The 19,745-nt window shown below is 42.8% G+C and overlaps 1 protein-coding gene across 4 annotated transcripts in view; it reads right to left on the minus strand.

The window, feature by feature from the left end:
• CRPPA (CDP-L-ribitol pyrophosphorylase A) overlaps positions 1 to 19,745 on the minus strand; it is a 203,761-nt gene that overhangs the window by 137,814 nt on the left and 46,202 nt on the right. For all 4 annotated transcript variants that reach the window (XM_073582139.1, XM_073582137.1, XM_073582140.1 and 1 more), the window contains exon 3: positions 17,506 to 17,655. In XM_073582139.1, the coding sequence (XP_073438240.1) occupies positions 17,506 to 17,655 (150 nt within the window). The remainder of the gene's footprint in view (positions 1 to 17,505; positions 17,656 to 19,745) is intronic.

A 19,745-nucleotide genomic window follows, 5' to 3' on the forward strand; every position in this document is an offset into this window, starting at 1 on the left:
TTCCAAAAGTGGAAGCCATGGAGTAAGCTGGATTCTATTTGCTGTACATTATAGCTTCATTTCCAAATCGAGCTGTTGAAAGCCGACCCACGGAGAGGTCTCGTGAATCTGTGTGCGGTTATTGTAGGGTACATTTTAAACTGCTTATGGAAAACATTCTTGAAGGCTGCCCCCCCCCTCCACCCAACGACAGGACTTATTTAATATCCTGGATCAAGTCCTAGTGCCAACAAGCTAATCAAATACAGAGCTACTTAACAAGTCAAGTTTATACAACAGACCACCAATCGAGATGGAAATTTGGTATCCATTATAACAACATTGCAAGGTTTTCGTTGGGAGTTGGCAGCCGCTCCCGTGGCACATGTGTTTGCAGAACTAAGTTGTTTTTAGATTTAGTTCTCCATTATCAAATTTCCAGGTTCTTAATTCTTCGGCGCACACGTAGCTGGGGAGAATTTTTATTTTTTTTTTTCTTCTTCATCTCGCAAATCTGTCTGTTTATTTGCTGATAAAACCAGATATAACATGTGTGCCACTTGTTACGAGGGATTGAAACATCTAATACTGCACGGAAAAAAAAAGCAAATGAATGTTCTGATGGGAAAAGAAGAGAAACAGTTCATTTCCCTGCCAGTGAATGGAGAACAGGCGGTGACCCCTGTGCAGGTAGAGCAGAATTTGCTGTATCTAATGTTTTCAGAATAAGCGGTCCTGTGTGTACATAAGGAACATCACCATTTCTGGCCATTATATGACTTCTATCCTTTGTGTAGCATATGTTCAAAAGCACAAGCAGAATGGAGAACAGCACTACTTAGGAAGAAAATGTGAATCCAGCCCTGAACGGAGATGAACACTTACTAGAAAGAAGCAATATGGTTTTGTGTGTGTCTCTGCTTCTCCCCATTCCCTCTATATAAACATTTACAGGCAGCTTTAATGCAATCCCTTACTTTTCTTATATTATAAAGCAGTACTGAGTTGTGTAGCTGTGATCCAGCTCTTGGGTGAAATAAAACACTTACTGAATGCATCATGGAAGAGATTATACAGTAGTACTGAGCAGTGTAGCTATGAATCCAGCTTTTAATGTGATCCCTCAGTTGTCTTATTATAAAGCAGTACTAAGCTGTGTAGCTGTGATCTATGCACATGCATGCTCAGGTCAGCTGAACATCCATATAGCCACAATGGGGAGTGCAGCACAAGCTACCAGAGCTCAATTCCCCGGGTTACAGCAGATTGGGGGTCAATTTATAAAGACTGGCATAGTGCACACTCGCACTACGGCAATCTTGATGGAGTAGGAGAGGCACCAAATTCCTTAAACGGCACACACCACTTAACAAATCTGGCACTTCTGATTGGTGTGAGCCTCCGTGCACTGCGACAGAAATACAGTCAGTGACTGGAGTAGCATTTTTGGAGTAAAAGAATTGCCGGCACTTTTCATGAATCGGACAGGAGTGACCATGCCCCGTCCTGGCTCCTCCACAGTGCCGTCCATTTCGGTGGAGTTGATCTAAAATGGCATGAAAACACCAAAAGTCCCAAAATTTTTGTGCAACTCTGTCGCAAAAGACTTCTCAAATCTTTTACGCCATTTTTGTAGCATAAAAGCTTTGATGAATCAGCTCCCGAGTTAAATTAAAAATTCTTAATTTTCCGTTCCCCCAAAATCATCTGCTGAGGAAGAGGGAGACAAAGGCATCCATAACCATCAGTTGTGCACGCTCAGCAAAATAAAGTAAAAACTTAATAAAGTAAGGAAATAAATAAAGAATTTTCAAAAGTACTCAATATTTTATTGCGATTTAATTACTTCCATAAGTGTAAGGGAGCTTCTGCAGTATGTGCAGGATTTCTACAAGTCCTGTTCAGATAATTGGGGCGGCAACAGAATGTGAAATTTCTGCAACAATCTGCCAGGTTTGGACTCTAAAGTTCAGTTGATTTTGGCAAAAACGATCCTTGGCGAGAAAAAAAACAAATAATCTGATGGATGTGCCGCAAAATGGAATCCTTGAGACTAACTAGCATTTTACTTAATTTTGCAGATTTTTTTCCTCTGTGGATTATCCTTAAATCCATGGAAAAATAAATCTAAATTCAATACTCAATATAATTCAGTAAATGTTCACTTTTTCCTTAAGATGCAAGTCTCTTCTTTCACCGTTAGATATTTCCCATTGTGTGCAAACATCTCTCTTGGAATTTTTGGAGCCCATTTCAGTCATGTGAAACGAGCCGCTTCCTATGACCTTCAGCCGACTATTGCCGGTTTCCTTCCACCTGTCACTCAATTTCCATTTTAATCTCAAAATATGTCCCAAAAGGAATCAAGACGATTTTACCCAGCACCAAAAATGTCAGAAATGGAAAAACATTTACATTTTAGTAAGTACTATTTTTTCAAGTAAAGTTGCAATTAAGGCATAACCAAACAAACATAAAAAAGTTAAAAAAAAACTGTTAAAATCTAATGTTTCTTTTCTGCAGGTTTGTCTGTTAAGATGGGATAAGCAACTTTGTAATTTACGAGTTATTAAAAATCGTCCATGTTCTCAAGAAAGGAGTGATTATTTTAGTGAGTACGGTTCGTTTCCTAGATTACCATCCACCTCTGGAGTCTATCAGTGGCGGCCAGTCTCCTAGGCAAGGAGCGCAGTGCCTACAGTGGCGGCCAGTCTCCTCGGCATGGAGCGCAGTGCTTACAGTGGTGGCAAATCTCCTAGGCAAGGAGCGCAGTGCCTACAGTGGCGGCCAGTTTCCTAGGCATGGAGCGCAGTGTTTACAGTGGCGGCCAGTCTCCTCGGCATGTAGCGCAGTGTTTACAGTGACGGCCAGTCTCCTAGGCATGGAGCACAGTGCTTACAGTGGCGGCCAGTCTCCTCGACATGGAGCACAGTGCTTACAGTGGCAGCCAGTCTCCTAGGCATGGAGCACAGTGCTTACAGTGGCGGCCAGTCTCCTAGGCATGGAGCACAGTGCTTATAGTGGCGACCAGTCTCCTCGGCATGTAGCGCAGTGTTTACAGTGACGGCCAGTCTCCTAGGCATGGAGCACAGTGCTTACAGTGGCGGCCAGTCTCCTCGGCATGTAGCGCAGTGTTTACAGTGACGGCCAGTCTCCTAGGCATGGAGCACAGTGCTTACAGTGGCGGCCAGTCTCCTCGACATGGAGCACAGTGCTTACAGTGGCGGCCAGTCTCCTCGACATGTAGCGCAGTGTTTACAGTGGCGGCCAGTCTCCTAGGCATGGAGCACAGTGCTTATAGTGGCGACCAGTCTCCTCGGCATGGAGCGCAGTGCTTACAGTGGTGGCAAATCTCCTAGGCAAGGAGCGCAGTGCCTACAGTGGCGGCCAGTTTCCTAGGCATGGAGCGGAGTGCTTACAGTGGCGGCCAGTTTCCTAGGCATGGAGCGGAGTGCTTACAGTGGCGGCCAGTCTCCTCGGCATGTAGCGCAGTGTTTACAGTGACGGCCAGTCTCCTCGGCATGGAGCGCAGTGCTTACAGTGACGGCCAGTCTCCTCGGCATGTAGCGCAGTGTTTACAGTGACGGCCAGTCTCCTCGGCATGGAGCGCAGTGCTTACAGTGGCGGCCAGTCTCCTCGGCATGGAGCGCAGTGCTTACAGTGGCGGCCAGTCTCGGCATGGAGCGCAGTGTTTACAGTGACGGCCAGTCTCCTCGGCATGGAGCGCAGTGCTTACAGTGGCAGCTAGTCTCCTAGGCAAGGAGCACAGTGCCTACAGTGGCGGCAAGTCTCCTAGGAAAGGACCGCAGTGCTTACGCTTTGCTTTAACACAGAGGTGAACGACCTCTTTTGGTTCAAGTGCCAATTTTTGTGATTGTGTGAAGGGTAGCATAAAATTTTGAAGAGCTATTCTATGTTTATACTGGCTTCCAGTTTAGAGGTCCAACAAAAGGAGACCTTGCTAATCAGCTGTAGGAAAACCGCAGCAAATCAATGAATGGATGGTCATGCAATACATGGACTGGCTGGGAAGTCCAAAGTGAATGTTGCATTATGGTAGCAGCAGCTCTCCAAGCAGTCTGAAAAAGGGGTGCCCTAAGCAGGGACGACTCAAGTGTTTATCCTCTGCAGATTTACTGGTAACTGACGGTTTTATCTTCTGCCCTTCACTAATCCCAATGATCTGCGCAGAGCAGGAGTTGGCAGAATTTGTGTATGGAGCCTTATGAAGAGTAAGGGGCTCCATACACAATAGGTTGCAGTCAACGGAATGATAGCTCGATTGACTGGTCAGCTGGCAGCTATCGGTAACGCTGTGTGGTTCTCCTGTGTTGTCTACGAGAGAGTCGCTGCCAGACTACATGTTACACGGAGTTACTTCTCACGGAAAAGCCGTGAGACAGGGTAGCCAGGAGGACTCGTAGAGCAGAGGGGCAATACAAAGTCGTGGAAAAGGAACAGTCAGCGGTCCAAAGTCAGGAGGGTACATGAAGAAAAGGGGATAAGACAAACGGATAGTCAGAGGCCAAGTCCGAGGTCAGGTATCTGAAGTAAAAAGAGCGTAAAAAACAAAAGGGATAACACATGACAAATCCAAGGTCTGGCAACAAGTTCAGGGAATCAGACACCGAGCAAAGCACACACACCTAAGGCTTCTTTCATACATCCGGCTTTGTGTCTCTGGCGCCATGCGGCGAAAAGCCGTAGGGGCAGATCCGGGATGTGCCGGAGACACCGGATGCCTGCGTGGCCGGATACGGTGGCGCCCACATTTAAAAGAGCAGCGTGAGACTCACAGTCTCCGTGCATGCGCTGTGAGAAAAACCGATCCGGCGCTGTCAAAAAACGTTGCAGCGAACGTTTTTTGCAGACGCCAGACGCCTACTTCTTGCCGTATCCAGCAAAAACTGGAAGCGCCGCATACCCATCCGGCACGGTGCAGCGACAATACAACTCTATGGGACAAAACCGGATCCGGTGCCGGATTCGGTTGTTCCAAATTTCGCTGCATCGTGCCGGATTCAAAAAGCCAGATGTGTGAAAGCAGCCTAACAGAGCAAAACTAACAGCTGACAATGGTCAGCCCACAGCTAGTCAGCTAAATAGCTAGCAAATAATGAAGAATATGAAACAACTCGGGAAACGCTCACAGGTTAGGCCAAGTTGAGCAGCAGGGCTGTCAATCAAAATGCTGACAGCCCAGTACACCACAGGATCAGACTGGAGGACTGGACTGTCACTCACAATACTAACAGTCCAGCACACTCCAGATCCTACAGCGAGGCTCAGCAGTCTCTCTCAGCATCTCTAAAGGGCATGTCACACTAAGAGATATCGGTAGCAATATCGCTATAACTAGTGACGTTATAGCGATATTGCTAGCGATATCTCTGTGTCTGATACTTACCTACGACCGGCTCCCCCGCTGGTTATCGCTGATCACGCGAGAACGTTCAGGACTGTTTCTCGTCGTCAGCTTCCTGCGGCGCCTCCTGCTGTGAGGACGAGCGACGCGTGGAGTCGGGTGGGAGGACGCAGGATCGCCTGGTGTGACAGGTAAGTAGCGCCCCCTGTCCCCAGCGATGTCGCTAGTGAGATCTGCCTATGTGGCAGCTCACTAGCGACCACTTAGCGATGTACCAGCGATCCTGACCGCGTCATATCGCTGGTCGGGATCGCTGGTACATCGCTAAGTGTGACAGTACCTTAAGCCACAGTGAAGGATGAAACCGTGACCCTTCAGACATGTTGGATCCTTATCTTCCACAACTCCATCTGTTGGGTAGAGAGTAGGGAGGCCTAGAGTAGATGGTCAGCTAAGGCCGACGACCGATGTTAGTGTAATGTGTGCCATTATAAATAGTACACAAATTATCCACTCCCTATCCTAGACTACCACGGATGCTGGAATTCGACGAGTCACTACTCTGGTGGATGCCTTTTTGCTGCGCTGCCGATGAAGAAACCTCCTGATAATGGTTGATTCGCGGGAGGTTTCAGACAGGCAAGGCGGACCCTTGAGATTTGCTGACAATCCCAGAAGGTTCCCCTTACTTTGGGAAGTTCATGAAAGTTTTCAAGTATATTGAACAATTTCTATTATTGTTATAATTATTTAACGTCCTTCAGCTCGATCTCGAGCCATGGTGACTTGATGGATGAACGATCTGTAGGAAGATCGATCTTATGTAAGCCTAGATAGATCCACCAGGGTCTTCTCCACCTTTATTTTGATAGTACCAAGCCATCAGGTTGCTGGTCTTCCTCGCTGTTCTTTCTATTCTTCCAACCATGCTGTCCTTCTCCAGTGATTGCCCTCTTTGTAGGATCGGTCCAAAATAGACAAGTCTAAGGCTACTTTCACACTTGCGTTTTTTTGCGCTGCGCACCATGCATCATGCGTTTTTGTGCGTTTTTTGCGGTTTTGTGCGCTGACGTGCGCACGTCATCGCACCCATAGACTTTAATGGGTGGTTGGGTGAAAAAAAAAACCACATTGCGTGCGCATGCGTTTTCTGGGGGCAAGTCGGACACTCAAAAATGCAACAGAGTGCATTTTGTGCGTCCGAGCGCACACTACTAACGCATGCGCATACAAACGCATGTGTATGTGCACCCACGTAAAGAATAGGAAAAAAAACGCAAGTGTGAAACCAGCTTTAGCTTGGTGATCCTGGCTTCCATGTCTGACTTGATTTGAACAGTTAGGGAAGAACATTTCGTCATGAAATTTTATAGCCATTACTACTTATACTCCTACCACAAAGAGGGCTATAAAGCATCTACCATGATACAAAAAATATTCATGTTCCTTTGAAATTTCTACTTCCTGATCCAGGATACCAACCGAAAAAATGAGACTGTAATTTACAGTAATTTTTGGATAAATATTTAATTAAAGGATAAACTATAAATCTCCCTCTTCTTACCGGCAATTTATTATTTTATTTATTTTTTCCTCCCCAAGAAAGGAGAACACACAAAAAAGTCAAATTTATTTTCTTTTTCTATTTCCAGCATAATTTTGTTTTAAATCCCTTCGGGTTTACATAAGTACGAGCCTCACGATTCTCCTTTCCATCATCAGCAAGCCCGGCCTTGTCCCATCCACACAGAGAGCAGCAAACACTCAAGAGAAAAAAAATAACTCATTACAAAAAGAAAACATGAACCATATAACATCCAGGGTTCCGGTTTATGTATCTCTCACAATGGAAATTCGGAAATGTAGGTTTTGTGGAACAAAATATGATGAGTGATCTGGAAATGATCGAGCCTGATTATTATTGTGCCTTTAAAAAGACAAAAACAGACAGGACAAAAAAAAAAGTGCCTGTAGTATTAACAAACCTGAATAAATACTAGTGCAAAAATATCAAGAAAAATAGAGGGGGAAGAAATAGTTGGACAATTAAATCACTAATTAAACATAAATTTTATATATGTTAAAAAAAAGGTATGAATATACTCTAAATATCCCCTATGTAATATTAAAAAAGGTCTAAAATATAGTTTTAATCAAATATGTAAAAAATTGCCTAATTTTTTTTTTGTTAAAAAGAGAAATCTATTTTTTTTCTCTCCATTTATGAGCCACTTCACTTCCCCCTGCCTCCTGAACTCCTGACATTCATTCAAAAAAATAACTAAAATCAGTCCTCCTTACGACAGACGACTGAGGGATCAGGTTACACCCATCTATTGAAGTTTAAGAAAGGGAGGTAAAAAAGAAGGGAGGTAAAAAAGAAGGGAGGTAAAAAAGAAGGGAGGTAAAAAAAAGAAGAGAGAAAGAGGAAGAGAGAGACATGGAAAGTGCCGCTGTGGCTTATAGGAAAAGTTTTTTTTGTTTTTATTTTTTAGTAAACAAGGACCTGGCACCGGAGGGAGACATCAAGTGGGAAAAGTCATTGTTTGACTTATAGATGGATCTCATGCCATCACAACACATCAAGTTGGGCCATATGAAACAAGTTGCTTCAGATCTAAATAAGGAGTAAAAAAAAAAAAAAAGGGAGTTGGATCAGTTTGACCTTTGTGATTTGGAGCTTTTTGGGCAATCACTACGTTTAGACTGTTGAATACCTGTCATGCTTTCCAGCTGTATCAGATGGCAATGGTCACCAACCCAAGGGTGGGATTTGTCTCCCTGCTCCTCAGCTGCGTTTTGCTGACGGTGGTCTAGCTCCCGCTGGTTTCCTTCTCTTTTTGAGGCTGCGGTCTCTTCTAGGGCATACATGCGAGCTCACTCCCTCTGTCTTAAAGAAGCCTGCACATGCTCAAACTCCCAGTGCAGGCCAAAGTTCTGCTGACCCACGAATCTTAAGGGAATCTCCATCATTCCACTAAACCAAGGGATCCTAAAGTTTACTACCCTACACTGACTTGGGTTGTACCCTGACCCCATTTGTTGTCTGCCGCCTACCATATTGAACAAACTGTCAGTCTGGACCGATGCTTGTCTGACCACGCGTCACATCTCCGCCTCGTAACCGAGAACGCATGTACCGTCAGTCAACGACGACTATACAAAAGGATTACACAAGAAGTCTGTTGCAATCTTTAGGTAAATGCACATGGCGCCTTTTAGATGCAGCCGTAATTTTTAAAGCAGAAGATGCTTCAGGAAAACCCCAGCAGTGTTTCTTTGAAGTCTTCTTTGACGTCTTTTGCGTCGTTTTTGTATTTTTCATGTATAAAATCGTTTTGGCTTCCAAGAACTATCAACCGGTCACGGTTTTTAGCCACTTCACGTCTTTTGAAGACTGAATCAGTTAAAAGAAGTCACCAAAGATGGGACCTATGCACAGCAATGTTGTCTTTTGCCATAATTATAGCGTTTTTTCAGGCAGGTTCGAGATGGAATATGGTGGAATCTGCCAGAAAAAGATGTTGCGTGCACACACCCTTTGTGGTTCACTACTCTCAGGTAGGCCTTGTGCCAAGAAGGTGGAAGATGGTGCTGCACTCGAAGGAGCAAGGCAAGAGCTAAACTGGACTTCATTTTAATGCTGTAGTCTTTGTAGACTTTTTCTTGAAAACGTATAATTGTGAAACTAGAAGAATTCTTCTAAGTCTATAGTGTCTAGCTTTAGTATAAGTAATCGCCCATTTTGATTCATACATTTAAAGTGAATTTCAAAACTATCAAATCTATCATGGAAGCAAACTTTGGGAAGATAAAATTGGAATTTTCTACGCCTTTGAGATGTAATCCGGGAAATAAAACAACCAGTTGATTGTCAGGAAATTTAAAAAAAAAAAAAATATATATATATATATATATATATATATATATATATATATATATATATATATATATATATATATATATATATATATATATATATAGTGCCTACAAGTAGTATTCAAGCCCCTGCAGATTTAGCAGGTTTACACATTCGGAATTAACTTGGCATTGTGACATTTGGACTGTAGATCAGCCTGGAAGTGTGAAATGCACTGCAGCAAAAAAAAAATGTTATTTCTTTGTTTAATTTTTTTTTAAATTGTGAAAAGTTTATTCAGAGGGTCATTTATTATTCAACCCCTCAAACCACCAGAATTCTGTTTGGTTCCCCTAAAGTATTAAGAAGTATTTCAGGCACAAAGAACAATGAGCTTCACATGTTTGGATTAATTATCTCTTTTTCCAGCCTTTTCTGACTATTTAAGACCCTCCCCAAACTTGTGAACAGCACTCATACATGGTCAACATGGGAAAGACAAAGGAGCATTCCAAGGCCATCAGAGACAAGATCGTGGAGGGTCACAAGGCTGGCAAGGGGTACAAAACCCTTTCCAAGGAGTTGGGCCTACCTGTCTCCACTGTTGGGAGCATCATCCGGAAGTGGAAGGCTTATGGAACTACTGTTAGCCTTCCACGGCCTGGACCGCCTTTGAAAGTTTCCTCCCGTGCCGAGGCCAGGCTTGTCCGAAGAGTCAAGGCTAACCCAAGGACAACAAGGAAGGAGCTCCGGGAAGATCTCATGGCAGTGGGGAAATTGGTTTCAGTCAATACCATAAGTAACGTACTCCACCAAAATGGTCTCCGTTCCAGACGAGCCCATAAGGTACCTTTACTTTCAAAGCGTCATGTCAAGGCTCGTCTACAGTTTGCTCATGATCACTTGGAGGACTCTGAGACAGACTGGTTCAAGGTTCTCTGGTCTGATGAGACCAAGATCGAGATCTTTGGTGCCAACCACACACATGACGTTTGGAGACTGGATGGCACTGCATACGACCCCAAGAATACCATCCCTACAGTCAAGCATGGTGGTGGCAGCATCATGCTGTGGGGCTGTTTCTCAGCCAAGGGGCCTGGCCATCTGGTCCGCATCCATGGGAAGATGGATAGCACGGCCTACCTGGAGATTTTGGCCAAGAACCTCCGCTCCTCCATCAAGGATCTTAAGATGGGTCGTCATTTCATCTTCCAACAAGACCACGACCCAAAGCACACAGCCAAGAAAACCAAGGCCTGGTTCAAGAGGCAAAAACTCAAGGTGTTGGAGTGGCCTAGTCAGTCTCCTGACCTTAACCCAATTGAAAACTTGTGGAAGGAGCTCAAGATTAAAGTCCACATGAGACACCCAAAGAACCTAGATAACTTGGAGAAGATCTGCATGGAGGAGTGGGCCAAGATAACTCCAGAGACCTGGGCCGGCCTGATCAGGTCTTATAAAAAGACGATTATTAGCTGTAATTGCAAACAAGGGTTATTCCACAAAATATTAAACCTAGGGGTTGAATAATAATTGACCCACACTTGTATGTTTAAAATTTATTAAAATTTAACTGAGCAACATAACTTTTTGGTTTGTAAGATTTATGCATCTGTTAATAAATCTTGCTCTTGTGTGAAGTTTGAAGGCTCTAACTTATTTGCATCTTATCAAACCTGCTAAATCTGCAGGGGGTTGAATACTACTTGTAGGCACTGTATATATATATATATATATATATATATATATATATATATATATATATATATATATATATATATATATATATATATATATATCTCCAGTCAAATAATTCAAAGAAATATGCTGCCATTTTTTTGCTTCTTGATTTTTTTTTTGTTCATTACTTTTACAATAGAATTTGACTATCCTGATTTCTTTAGGATCAAAATGCTTTAATTTGGTCTTATTTCTTAGAATAAGACGGGAATGAAAGCATTTTATTATTAAAAATCTACTTTTTATTTATTTTTTTTTTTTAAAATACCTCTGAAATTAAAATTAAATAAAGCATAAAAAAAAAAGAAAGTAATAACTAAATATCACATGCTCAGGGTCAATTTATCTCCAGGGACAAATAGTCAAAGAGGAAGCTCCCAATTAGCATATCTGAAATGAAATCAGGTTTTTCAGACACTACTGTTTTTCCGGACTTTATAACCTATGGAATGCAGTCTGCATCCGATTAGACAAAACAAACAGTCTCCTAACATCGTTAGGCAGGAAGACAAGAAAGAGCAAGAGTCTGAGGAAGAGAACTTGGAGGTTATTGTGATTGTGGCCGAAAAGTCCAGAAAAAAATTACAACACAATTGTCCATTCATTGAACACACTTAGACGATCCGAGTCCGAGATGAATCGTCTACATGTCACACTTCAAAGGATCAATTCCAGACTCGTTTGACGTAAAAGGCTCAATTTTTCCCAATTCTTCCATCTAAATCAGATATTTTTTTAAAAATTAGTTTTTCATTTGATTTTTTTAATCAATTTTATCAAAATGACTATTTATAATGATTTATTTTTAATTACAGGTACGATGCCGTACAAAACCAAAGACTGGAGTAAGCAACTGGACATTGGGTAACCGGGTTGTCCAATCTGGGACATTTATAGGATGTGATCAGGATATCCCATAAATCTCACATAGATGTGAGACATGCTCTCGTGGAATAGAAAGGTGGCTCTCAATTTTATTTCTACAGGAGCTTCGAAAATAGTCAGTGGTGGTTCCCTAACTGCATCTACTGCACGTTCAGGAAATATTCCATTGACTGGCGATGAATGTCTCAGATGGGACAACCCCTTTAATTTGTATCATATAGGACACATTTCCATGAAGATGTCACACATAAAATAACTTTACTCCTCTCGAGAGATTCACGCGTTATTGGCTCAATCCTTCTGCCATCACAGGTTGAGAATTCCACATACACAAATTTTTGACCATTTTCACCCAAAATTTGCGGGATCGGATAACTTTTATTTAATGTCTATGACCAAATTAAAAGAATTGTTCCATAAACTTCATATATCAGGATAAGAGATTAATATACACTCCTCAACATTGAAAATTTTTAACATCAAGAATGAAAAGTTGCGGAGTAAAGAAAATCACCGGATGGAGACATCACTGATCTGCAAATGATCAAAAAAAATTGAAAAACACTTTCAATATATCTGGATTTTTTCAGTCTGAAGTCTGAGCCCAGTGCAGAAATTCCGGCACTTGCAGTCTCGGCTGCTATCAGTGAGGCCATAACTGGACACCTGAGGAAGGTTCTGCTGCAAATCATCAAGATCCACTGTTGGCAGCTCCTGTGTAATCACTGATGTGCTCAATGGGAGACAAGTCTGGAGATGCTGCAGCCATGGGAGCAGGTTTAGGATACGCAGGAGCTCACAATAGTGCGAGGAACAGGAGGCCTGGCATTATTTTGGAAAACAGTTCCTTGGACACTTTGGGGAACTGACCACACCACTGGTTCCACCACCAAATCAATGTGACACTGAGCTGTTAGTGCACCTGGATGAAGACAAAAGGGGTTCAACTACTGTACACACACCATAATCCCAGGAGTAGGACTGGTGTGATGATCCCTTATGGTCTCCAAACCAATCTTTGACTATCATCATATCCATGACAAAAAGCATGACGACCATCCTCCGGTCCAACCTGCCATCTTGCTTTGCGCCAGAACAGCTTTTGAGAGCAGTGGAATAGAACATCTGCATGAGAGAACAATGTATTGCTCCGTCGCCACAAGAAATACTGAATAAATCCAGATGTTTTGAACATTTTCTTTCCCTTTTTTCACCATTTGCAAATCAGTAACATGTCTATCCATTCTGCAATTTCCATCATTCCCTGACTTTTCTTTATGTATGATCGCTGGGGGTCAGACCATCGGGACCCTTACTATATGGAAATTCCAGGGATTCTTAAGTCACAACTGGTCTAGTAGTGACAAAACTGAGATATGAAGGCTAAAGAATTGCTCCGAACTTCACACAAACTCTACCAGGAAAAATATTCGGTACCGGATTCGAGGTCCACACAGACCAGTAGCCTGCGAAGAGCTCCAGGAGAAAAAAGGAGAGATAAAGTCAAGAAGAAAGCCAAGGTGTGGTCCTAAAGGGCAAGCTGGACCATGAAGATGGGGCAAAACTTAAAAAAAAAAAAAAAAAAAGATTGGGACAAAGTCTGCACCAAAGATAAGGGTAATATCCAGGTAGGGATAAAACAGAAACTAGCGGAGCTACAACATATATACTATGCATACATAAAAGTTGATAGCCACCAATCATGAGAATGGCGGTCCTGAGCATGTGCGACCACTTCTCAACCCACTGTCTATAGGAGTGATGGTCGCACATGCTCACTAACATTTGTGCCCCATTTGTCAGATTGGTGTTGGTCTCAGCATTCGGATCCTCACAGATTATACATTTATCATATGCGAAGTGGATAGGTTAACCCTTTAATAGTTCTCAGTCGAATCTTCTGTTTTAAACCTGTCGTGGCAATGTCATCGGAAACAGGAAGATCAAACGGGGGAGAAAAGAAGTGGTGGTGTTCAGACAGGTGAGAAACACACTCTCACTGGGTTATCACCTGTTACGATGGAGGGCACCGTCTGGGCCAAAAACCACTACAACCTACAATATCAGTATGCAATGGATTTACATTCTGATTCCTCAGAAGGTAGGATTTAAAAAAAAACAACAACAAAAAAAAAACAAAAAAAAAAAAAAAAACACATTCTGAAGTTCTCACCAACGCAACAAAACTATTTATGTCCAGATTTTCGCCTACAAATTAAAGTTTTCAATTATACCGGGAGATGTCAGAAAACGTCAGGATTCGGGAAGATCAAAAAGTAAAGTGACTTTCTTTCTTGTTGACGGTGCGGATGTGAGATTTCCCTTTACTGCTCCTTATCACAATAATGACCCATATTTCTCCCCCTTTGAAGTCGGAAGCAGGGCATTGTTAATAGACAATTGAATTAGATATTTTTGTTCCGTCCCCCCGTTTGTACAGTGGCCTGATGCCACTGACCGTTTCCCTGTACCAGAACCAGATGTATCATTCATGGAGATGATTATACGGGAGATCGCGCCTGTCCTTAAATAACACTGGAGATTTCTGCTACGGAAAAGAAAAACACTAATTCTTGCCCGAACTTGATGATTGCTGGTGGTCCCATCACTGGGATCCCCTCTGATTCTGGCTGAACTCTGTTATCTCTGACTGCCCCATGAACAATGGATGCAGAACAGGTGCACATGTTCGACTGCCCCTCCAGAAAGCACTGTTCTCAGGATGGACCACCAACGATCAGCAGGTTACTCAACCCATAATCAATTAATTGAGGCGGGTCCCTCATTCGAGGTCTTAAACAATAAGCTAGATCAGAGAACAACTAAAAAAAGAGCGTCTGTCACTGGAGGACCCGACACTTCCATGCCTTTACATAAACAACCCATTGGTTTTAGAGAAGCTACTTGTCATACTTAATTTAACCAGCGGTGGTGCTGCAGAATAATTTGTCACTTGCTGCTAGAGTCTCTAGCAGATTACAACCGATCTCAGCGATCGTCTATCTTGACAGCAAGACGATCATGACATTTTTACAAGGTCCCTTACCAAAAATGGATAACCTAAAGTGAGAAACCCCTTTTACGATTTTGAGGGCCCTTATAAAAACCCTTTCAAAGGCTAATATATAACATGCAGGTTCATAGAAGCATTGATGGATCACCGCTTTGATCATTAGGTTTGAACTTGGCTTCGACATTCAACCACTGAATCAAAACAGGGGCCAAAAAAAATAAAAAAAATCTGAACTTTTTGACTGATACCTTCTATGGGGGACATCATCTGTCCATTAATGTTGTGAAAGGGTGCCAAAGGTCAGCAAAAACAAAAATTGGTCTAAAAATTGAACGAATTTTTGGTGGCCCTAAATGAACCATTAAAGTATTGGAGCTTTGAAAACCCTGCACAAAAATTAGCATCTTAATTTATTTTATTTTTATGGGGGGTGGGAGGGGTACGTTTGGGGGGGCCGGAGGGGTGTCTTTTATGTTGCCTTTGGGGTACAACTTAAATTTCCCGTCATGGGTAGATAAAAGGGCTACCTTCATGAGTACCAGATTAGTGAAGGTCTATCACATGTCACACCCACAGATGGCTGCTGGATGTCCACGGTGTATGTATAAAGGGAGCAGCAGTACCTGAGAATGGCCACTACATGGCGTGCTGAGCTGCGGTGTTCTGGCTCTATGCCCCCTGTACATGCGGGCATCGTGGAACCTGGTAATAGCGGATCCGTGGAGGAGCCTAGTGTCAGACCACCACCGATCTGAGACTGATGACCTGTCCTAAAGTATAGGTGATCACTATTTTAGGACTGGATAATCCCTTCAGGCTATGTGCACACGCTGCGGATTGCTCTGCGGATTTGTATCTGCGGAACCGCAGGTAAAATGACAATGGAGAAGATGGTAAACCGCAGCAGAATCCGCAGAAAAGAATGACATGTCAATTCTTTTGGCGGATTCAAAACCGCAGCTTTTCCGCAGTTAAAATTCCGCAGCGTGTGCACAGCAGAATGTAAATCACTAAAAAACAAATCTGAACTGAGAAAAGTAAGTTAATGTGTATGCACAATGTAAGTGCATATTAACACATGACCATTAACCAGAGAAAACAAAAAGCAAAAAACACAAATGTCCTGAAAAAAGTAAAAAATATACTGCAAATAATGCTTGTACATTATTTTGATCAAAATTATGTTTACTAAATACCCTTATTATTATTATTACCTTTATGCATTATTTGCAGTATATTTTTTACTTTTTTCAGGACATTTGTGTTTTTTGCTTTTTGTTTCCTCTTAGAATGTAAATCACATAGACTTACATGGTACTGTCCACTGTCTGCGGAACTGCTGCAGTTCTGCAGCGGCCAAAACTGCAGCGGAACCGCAGCGTGTGCACATAGCCTCAAAATTTTGGTAAGGTATAGTGTACGGCCAGCTTCAGTAAGATCACTGGCATTAGTCATGGACTGGATCAAGATAGCTGTGAGGAAGAATAGTTTATCTCCGGACCACCAGGGATCTGCCTTGGACTAGACACGGAGGGTGCAGTACTGGTTCTATGGGGTCAAATCACAAATTAACATCTACACCTTTCTGTTATCTATGTGAAAATGTCTGTATGTGAACATGGATACAGATTCCTGTAAAAAAGGCCATGCAGTGGGTCAGATCGGGGAAGAGAGCGCTAATGACCTCTGACCCTGTCCCCACTCCAGGGGGTTACTTTGCACCCATTTAATAGCATCATGTAAAAGTTCTGTCTCCAAGACTCAAATTCACAATTGCAAAACGACGGACACATAAAATGTAAAGTTACATTCCTGGAGTTTAAAGGCGACCATAAAACCCAACATCTGTATTAACCCCTTACTGCTGGGGCCAATTTTAGTATTTTAAGGGGAACTTCTCCCCTTCTTCCAAGAGCCATAGCTTTTTATTCTCCAGGCGACATCGCCGCCGTACGAGTGATTGTTTTTTGTTTTATTTTACTGGACAATATATGAAACGTATATTTTTCTTATATATATTTTGCAAAACTCTATTTTTGAACTGGGAAAGAGGAGCATATTTAATATACACACTTTTTTTTTTTTTTTTTTACACATCTTCACATTATTTTTGAACCTGTGATCATTTCTTCGCTTGTTCTATGTACAGCACTGACGCAGTATATAGTGCAAGTCACAGTCTGCTGCGAGACCAGGCTATGGGCTGTGTTTAGCAGGCAACCACTGGCACCTTTTGATAACACCGAACAGATTTAATGGCCGCCAGGGCGCAATCGCACTGCTTAAGTGCCGCGGTCGGTGATTGACTGCAGCATATAAAGGGGTAACAGCAGTGATCACAGCTCACGGCACTCGCCCTGATGGATGATCCATACAGCCCCATATATCACATTGCTCAATTATAAAAAACATATAATACTGAGTTACATCATATGGTTTCCTCCAATCACAACTAAAGCTGCCATCAGGTAGTTTGCAGCCCTTACAGTAAGCGAGTAGTATATTGGTACTCTGCAGACCCGCATGTGACCCACCAACTTATTCTCAGCACCTACAGTGCACTGCACTCTACTAACAGGAAGCCGGTAGAATTATGAATGCAGCTCTGGCTGTGAGCAGAGTATAGGGAAAAGCGCTGGCCGAGGTCAGAACATGAGCTCTCACCCGAAGGTACGCTTTATAGATGACATCGAACAGAAAGGCTTGCGGCATTTCACTGGCTCTGTGCTTCGCCCGGTCCAGGGAGTGGTCCAAGCATCCGTCTGCGGAAGGAGCGATGACCGTGGACACCAATGGTCGCACCACCCCGGCGGCCTGCGGAGGAAGGAAGAACAGTGGTGACATTTATACATATGATCATCCAGTAGAAAGCTGGAAATGCCGTAATATCTCCTAACTGCAGCTCCTCTCCATTACAAAGAATGGGACTGAGCTGCAATACCGCTCACAGCCTACTGACAAGAGTGGCGCCGTTTCTGAAGCAGACTTGGTTTTGATTTCATTTATGACAATCAATGTTTCCGAAGTTGTGATTTGTAGGTTAAAAGAGGGGTAAGGTCCTCAACTCAGAATAGTCAATTATAAAAAGAGTCTCGGTATCTCTCTGACTATCCCTCGCTTTCTCTCTCTCTGGAGGACCCAGCAGATTGATTTCAATGGGAATGGTGTAATGCTTCACTTCCCCTGTGGGGGTGCAGCCGAGAAAGTGAACACTTATTGCCAAGTTCCACAACAGATCGCTGAAGATAACAGAATGTGACCCGCCTAAAAAAAAAAAATATATATATATATATATATATATATATATATATATATATATATATATATATATATTTTTATTTATTTTCCAAAGAGAAGGACTCCTTTAAGTTCTGATTTTGGCCTGGATAATCCAATTGTTTGGCCAAGTTTGGGGGGGAGAAGGGTGTGTTCCGGGGGGTGAGGGGGAATGTTTTATGTCCTTTTATTTGGCATTGAAACCTTGGTAAATGTGTGTGCAGCTCTATGGCGGATGCTCGGGAGCAGAGCTCACTCTCTGCACAGCAGATGCCAACTGTGCTGTGCAGCTGTTACCGGCAAGAGAGAGCTTTAAGGTGCAGCCAATAAATCCCCAAGAAGATAGTTAATAGCAGCTGCAGCATCTAAGCAGTTAAGTGGCGCCTCTGTCACCCATCGACTTCAACTCATCCCCACAGTGCAATCGTGGGGCGCTGATGGTTTGTTCAGGCACCAGCGTCCTTCATTAGTCAATCATAAGACAATACAATAGTCACAAAAGTATCACAGCGTAACAGGGATAAAAATGATAACAGGTTCAAGTCTCCAAACTGTACTAAAAAAAAAATTAAAAACCGAATATAAAAAAATTATGCATATACAAAAAAAAAGAAAAACCTTCAAATATGCTAAATAAAGACCTAATTTAAAAATACACAGAGCGGGCATCGTCACATCAGTGAAAGTCTGAACTATTCTATTTTGGTGAAAATAAATTGTGTGTGTGTGTATATATATATTATACTAGCTGAAGAGCCCGGCGCTGCCCGGGCACAGTAACTATGGTTAGTTATAGCAAATTATAATGAATATATATATATATATACACTCACTGGCCACTTTATTAGGTACACCTGTCCAACTGTGTGTTAAGACTTAATTTCTAATCAGCCAATCACATGGCGGCAACTCAGTGCATTTAGGCATGTAGACATGGTCAAGACAATCTCCTGCAGTTCAAACCGAGCATCAGTATGGGGAAGAAAGGTGATTTGAGTGCCTTTGAACGTGGCATGATTGTTGGTGCCAGAAGGGCTGGTCTGAGAATTTCAGAAACTGCTGATCTACTGGGATTTTCACGCACAACCATCTCTAGGGTTTACAGAGAATGGTCCGAAAAAGAAAAAAAATCCAGTGAGCGGCAGTTCTGTGGCCGGAAATGCCTTGTTGATGCCAGAGGTCAGAGGAGAATCGGCAGACTGGTTCGAGCTGATAGAAAGGCAACAGTGACTCAAATTGCCACCCGTTACAACCAAGGTAGGCAGAAGAGCATCTCTGAACGCACAGTGCGTCGAACTTTGAGGCAGATGGGCTACAGCAGCAGAAGACCACACTGGGTACCACTCCTCTCAGCTAAGAACAGGAAACTGAGGCTACAATTTGCACAAGCTCATCGAAATTGGACAGTAGAAGATTGGAAAAACGTTGCCTGGTCTGATGAGTCTCGATTTCTGCTGCGACATTCGGATGGTAGGGTCAGAATTTGGCGTAAACAACATGAAAGCATGGATCCATCCTGCCTTGTATCAACGGTTCAGGCTGGTGGTGGTGGTGTCATGGTGTGGGGAATTTTTTCTGGGCACTCTTTGGGCCCCTTGGTACCAATTGAGCATCGTTGCAACGCCACA

This window comes from Dendrobates tinctorius, unplaced genomic scaffold (genome assembly GCF_039654945.1).
Source record: "Dendrobates tinctorius isolate UK_male_01 unplaced genomic scaffold, ASM3965494v1 ptg000070l, whole genome shotgun sequence".
NCBI lineage: Eukaryota > Metazoa > Chordata > Amphibia > Anura > Dendrobatidae > Dendrobates > Dendrobates tinctorius.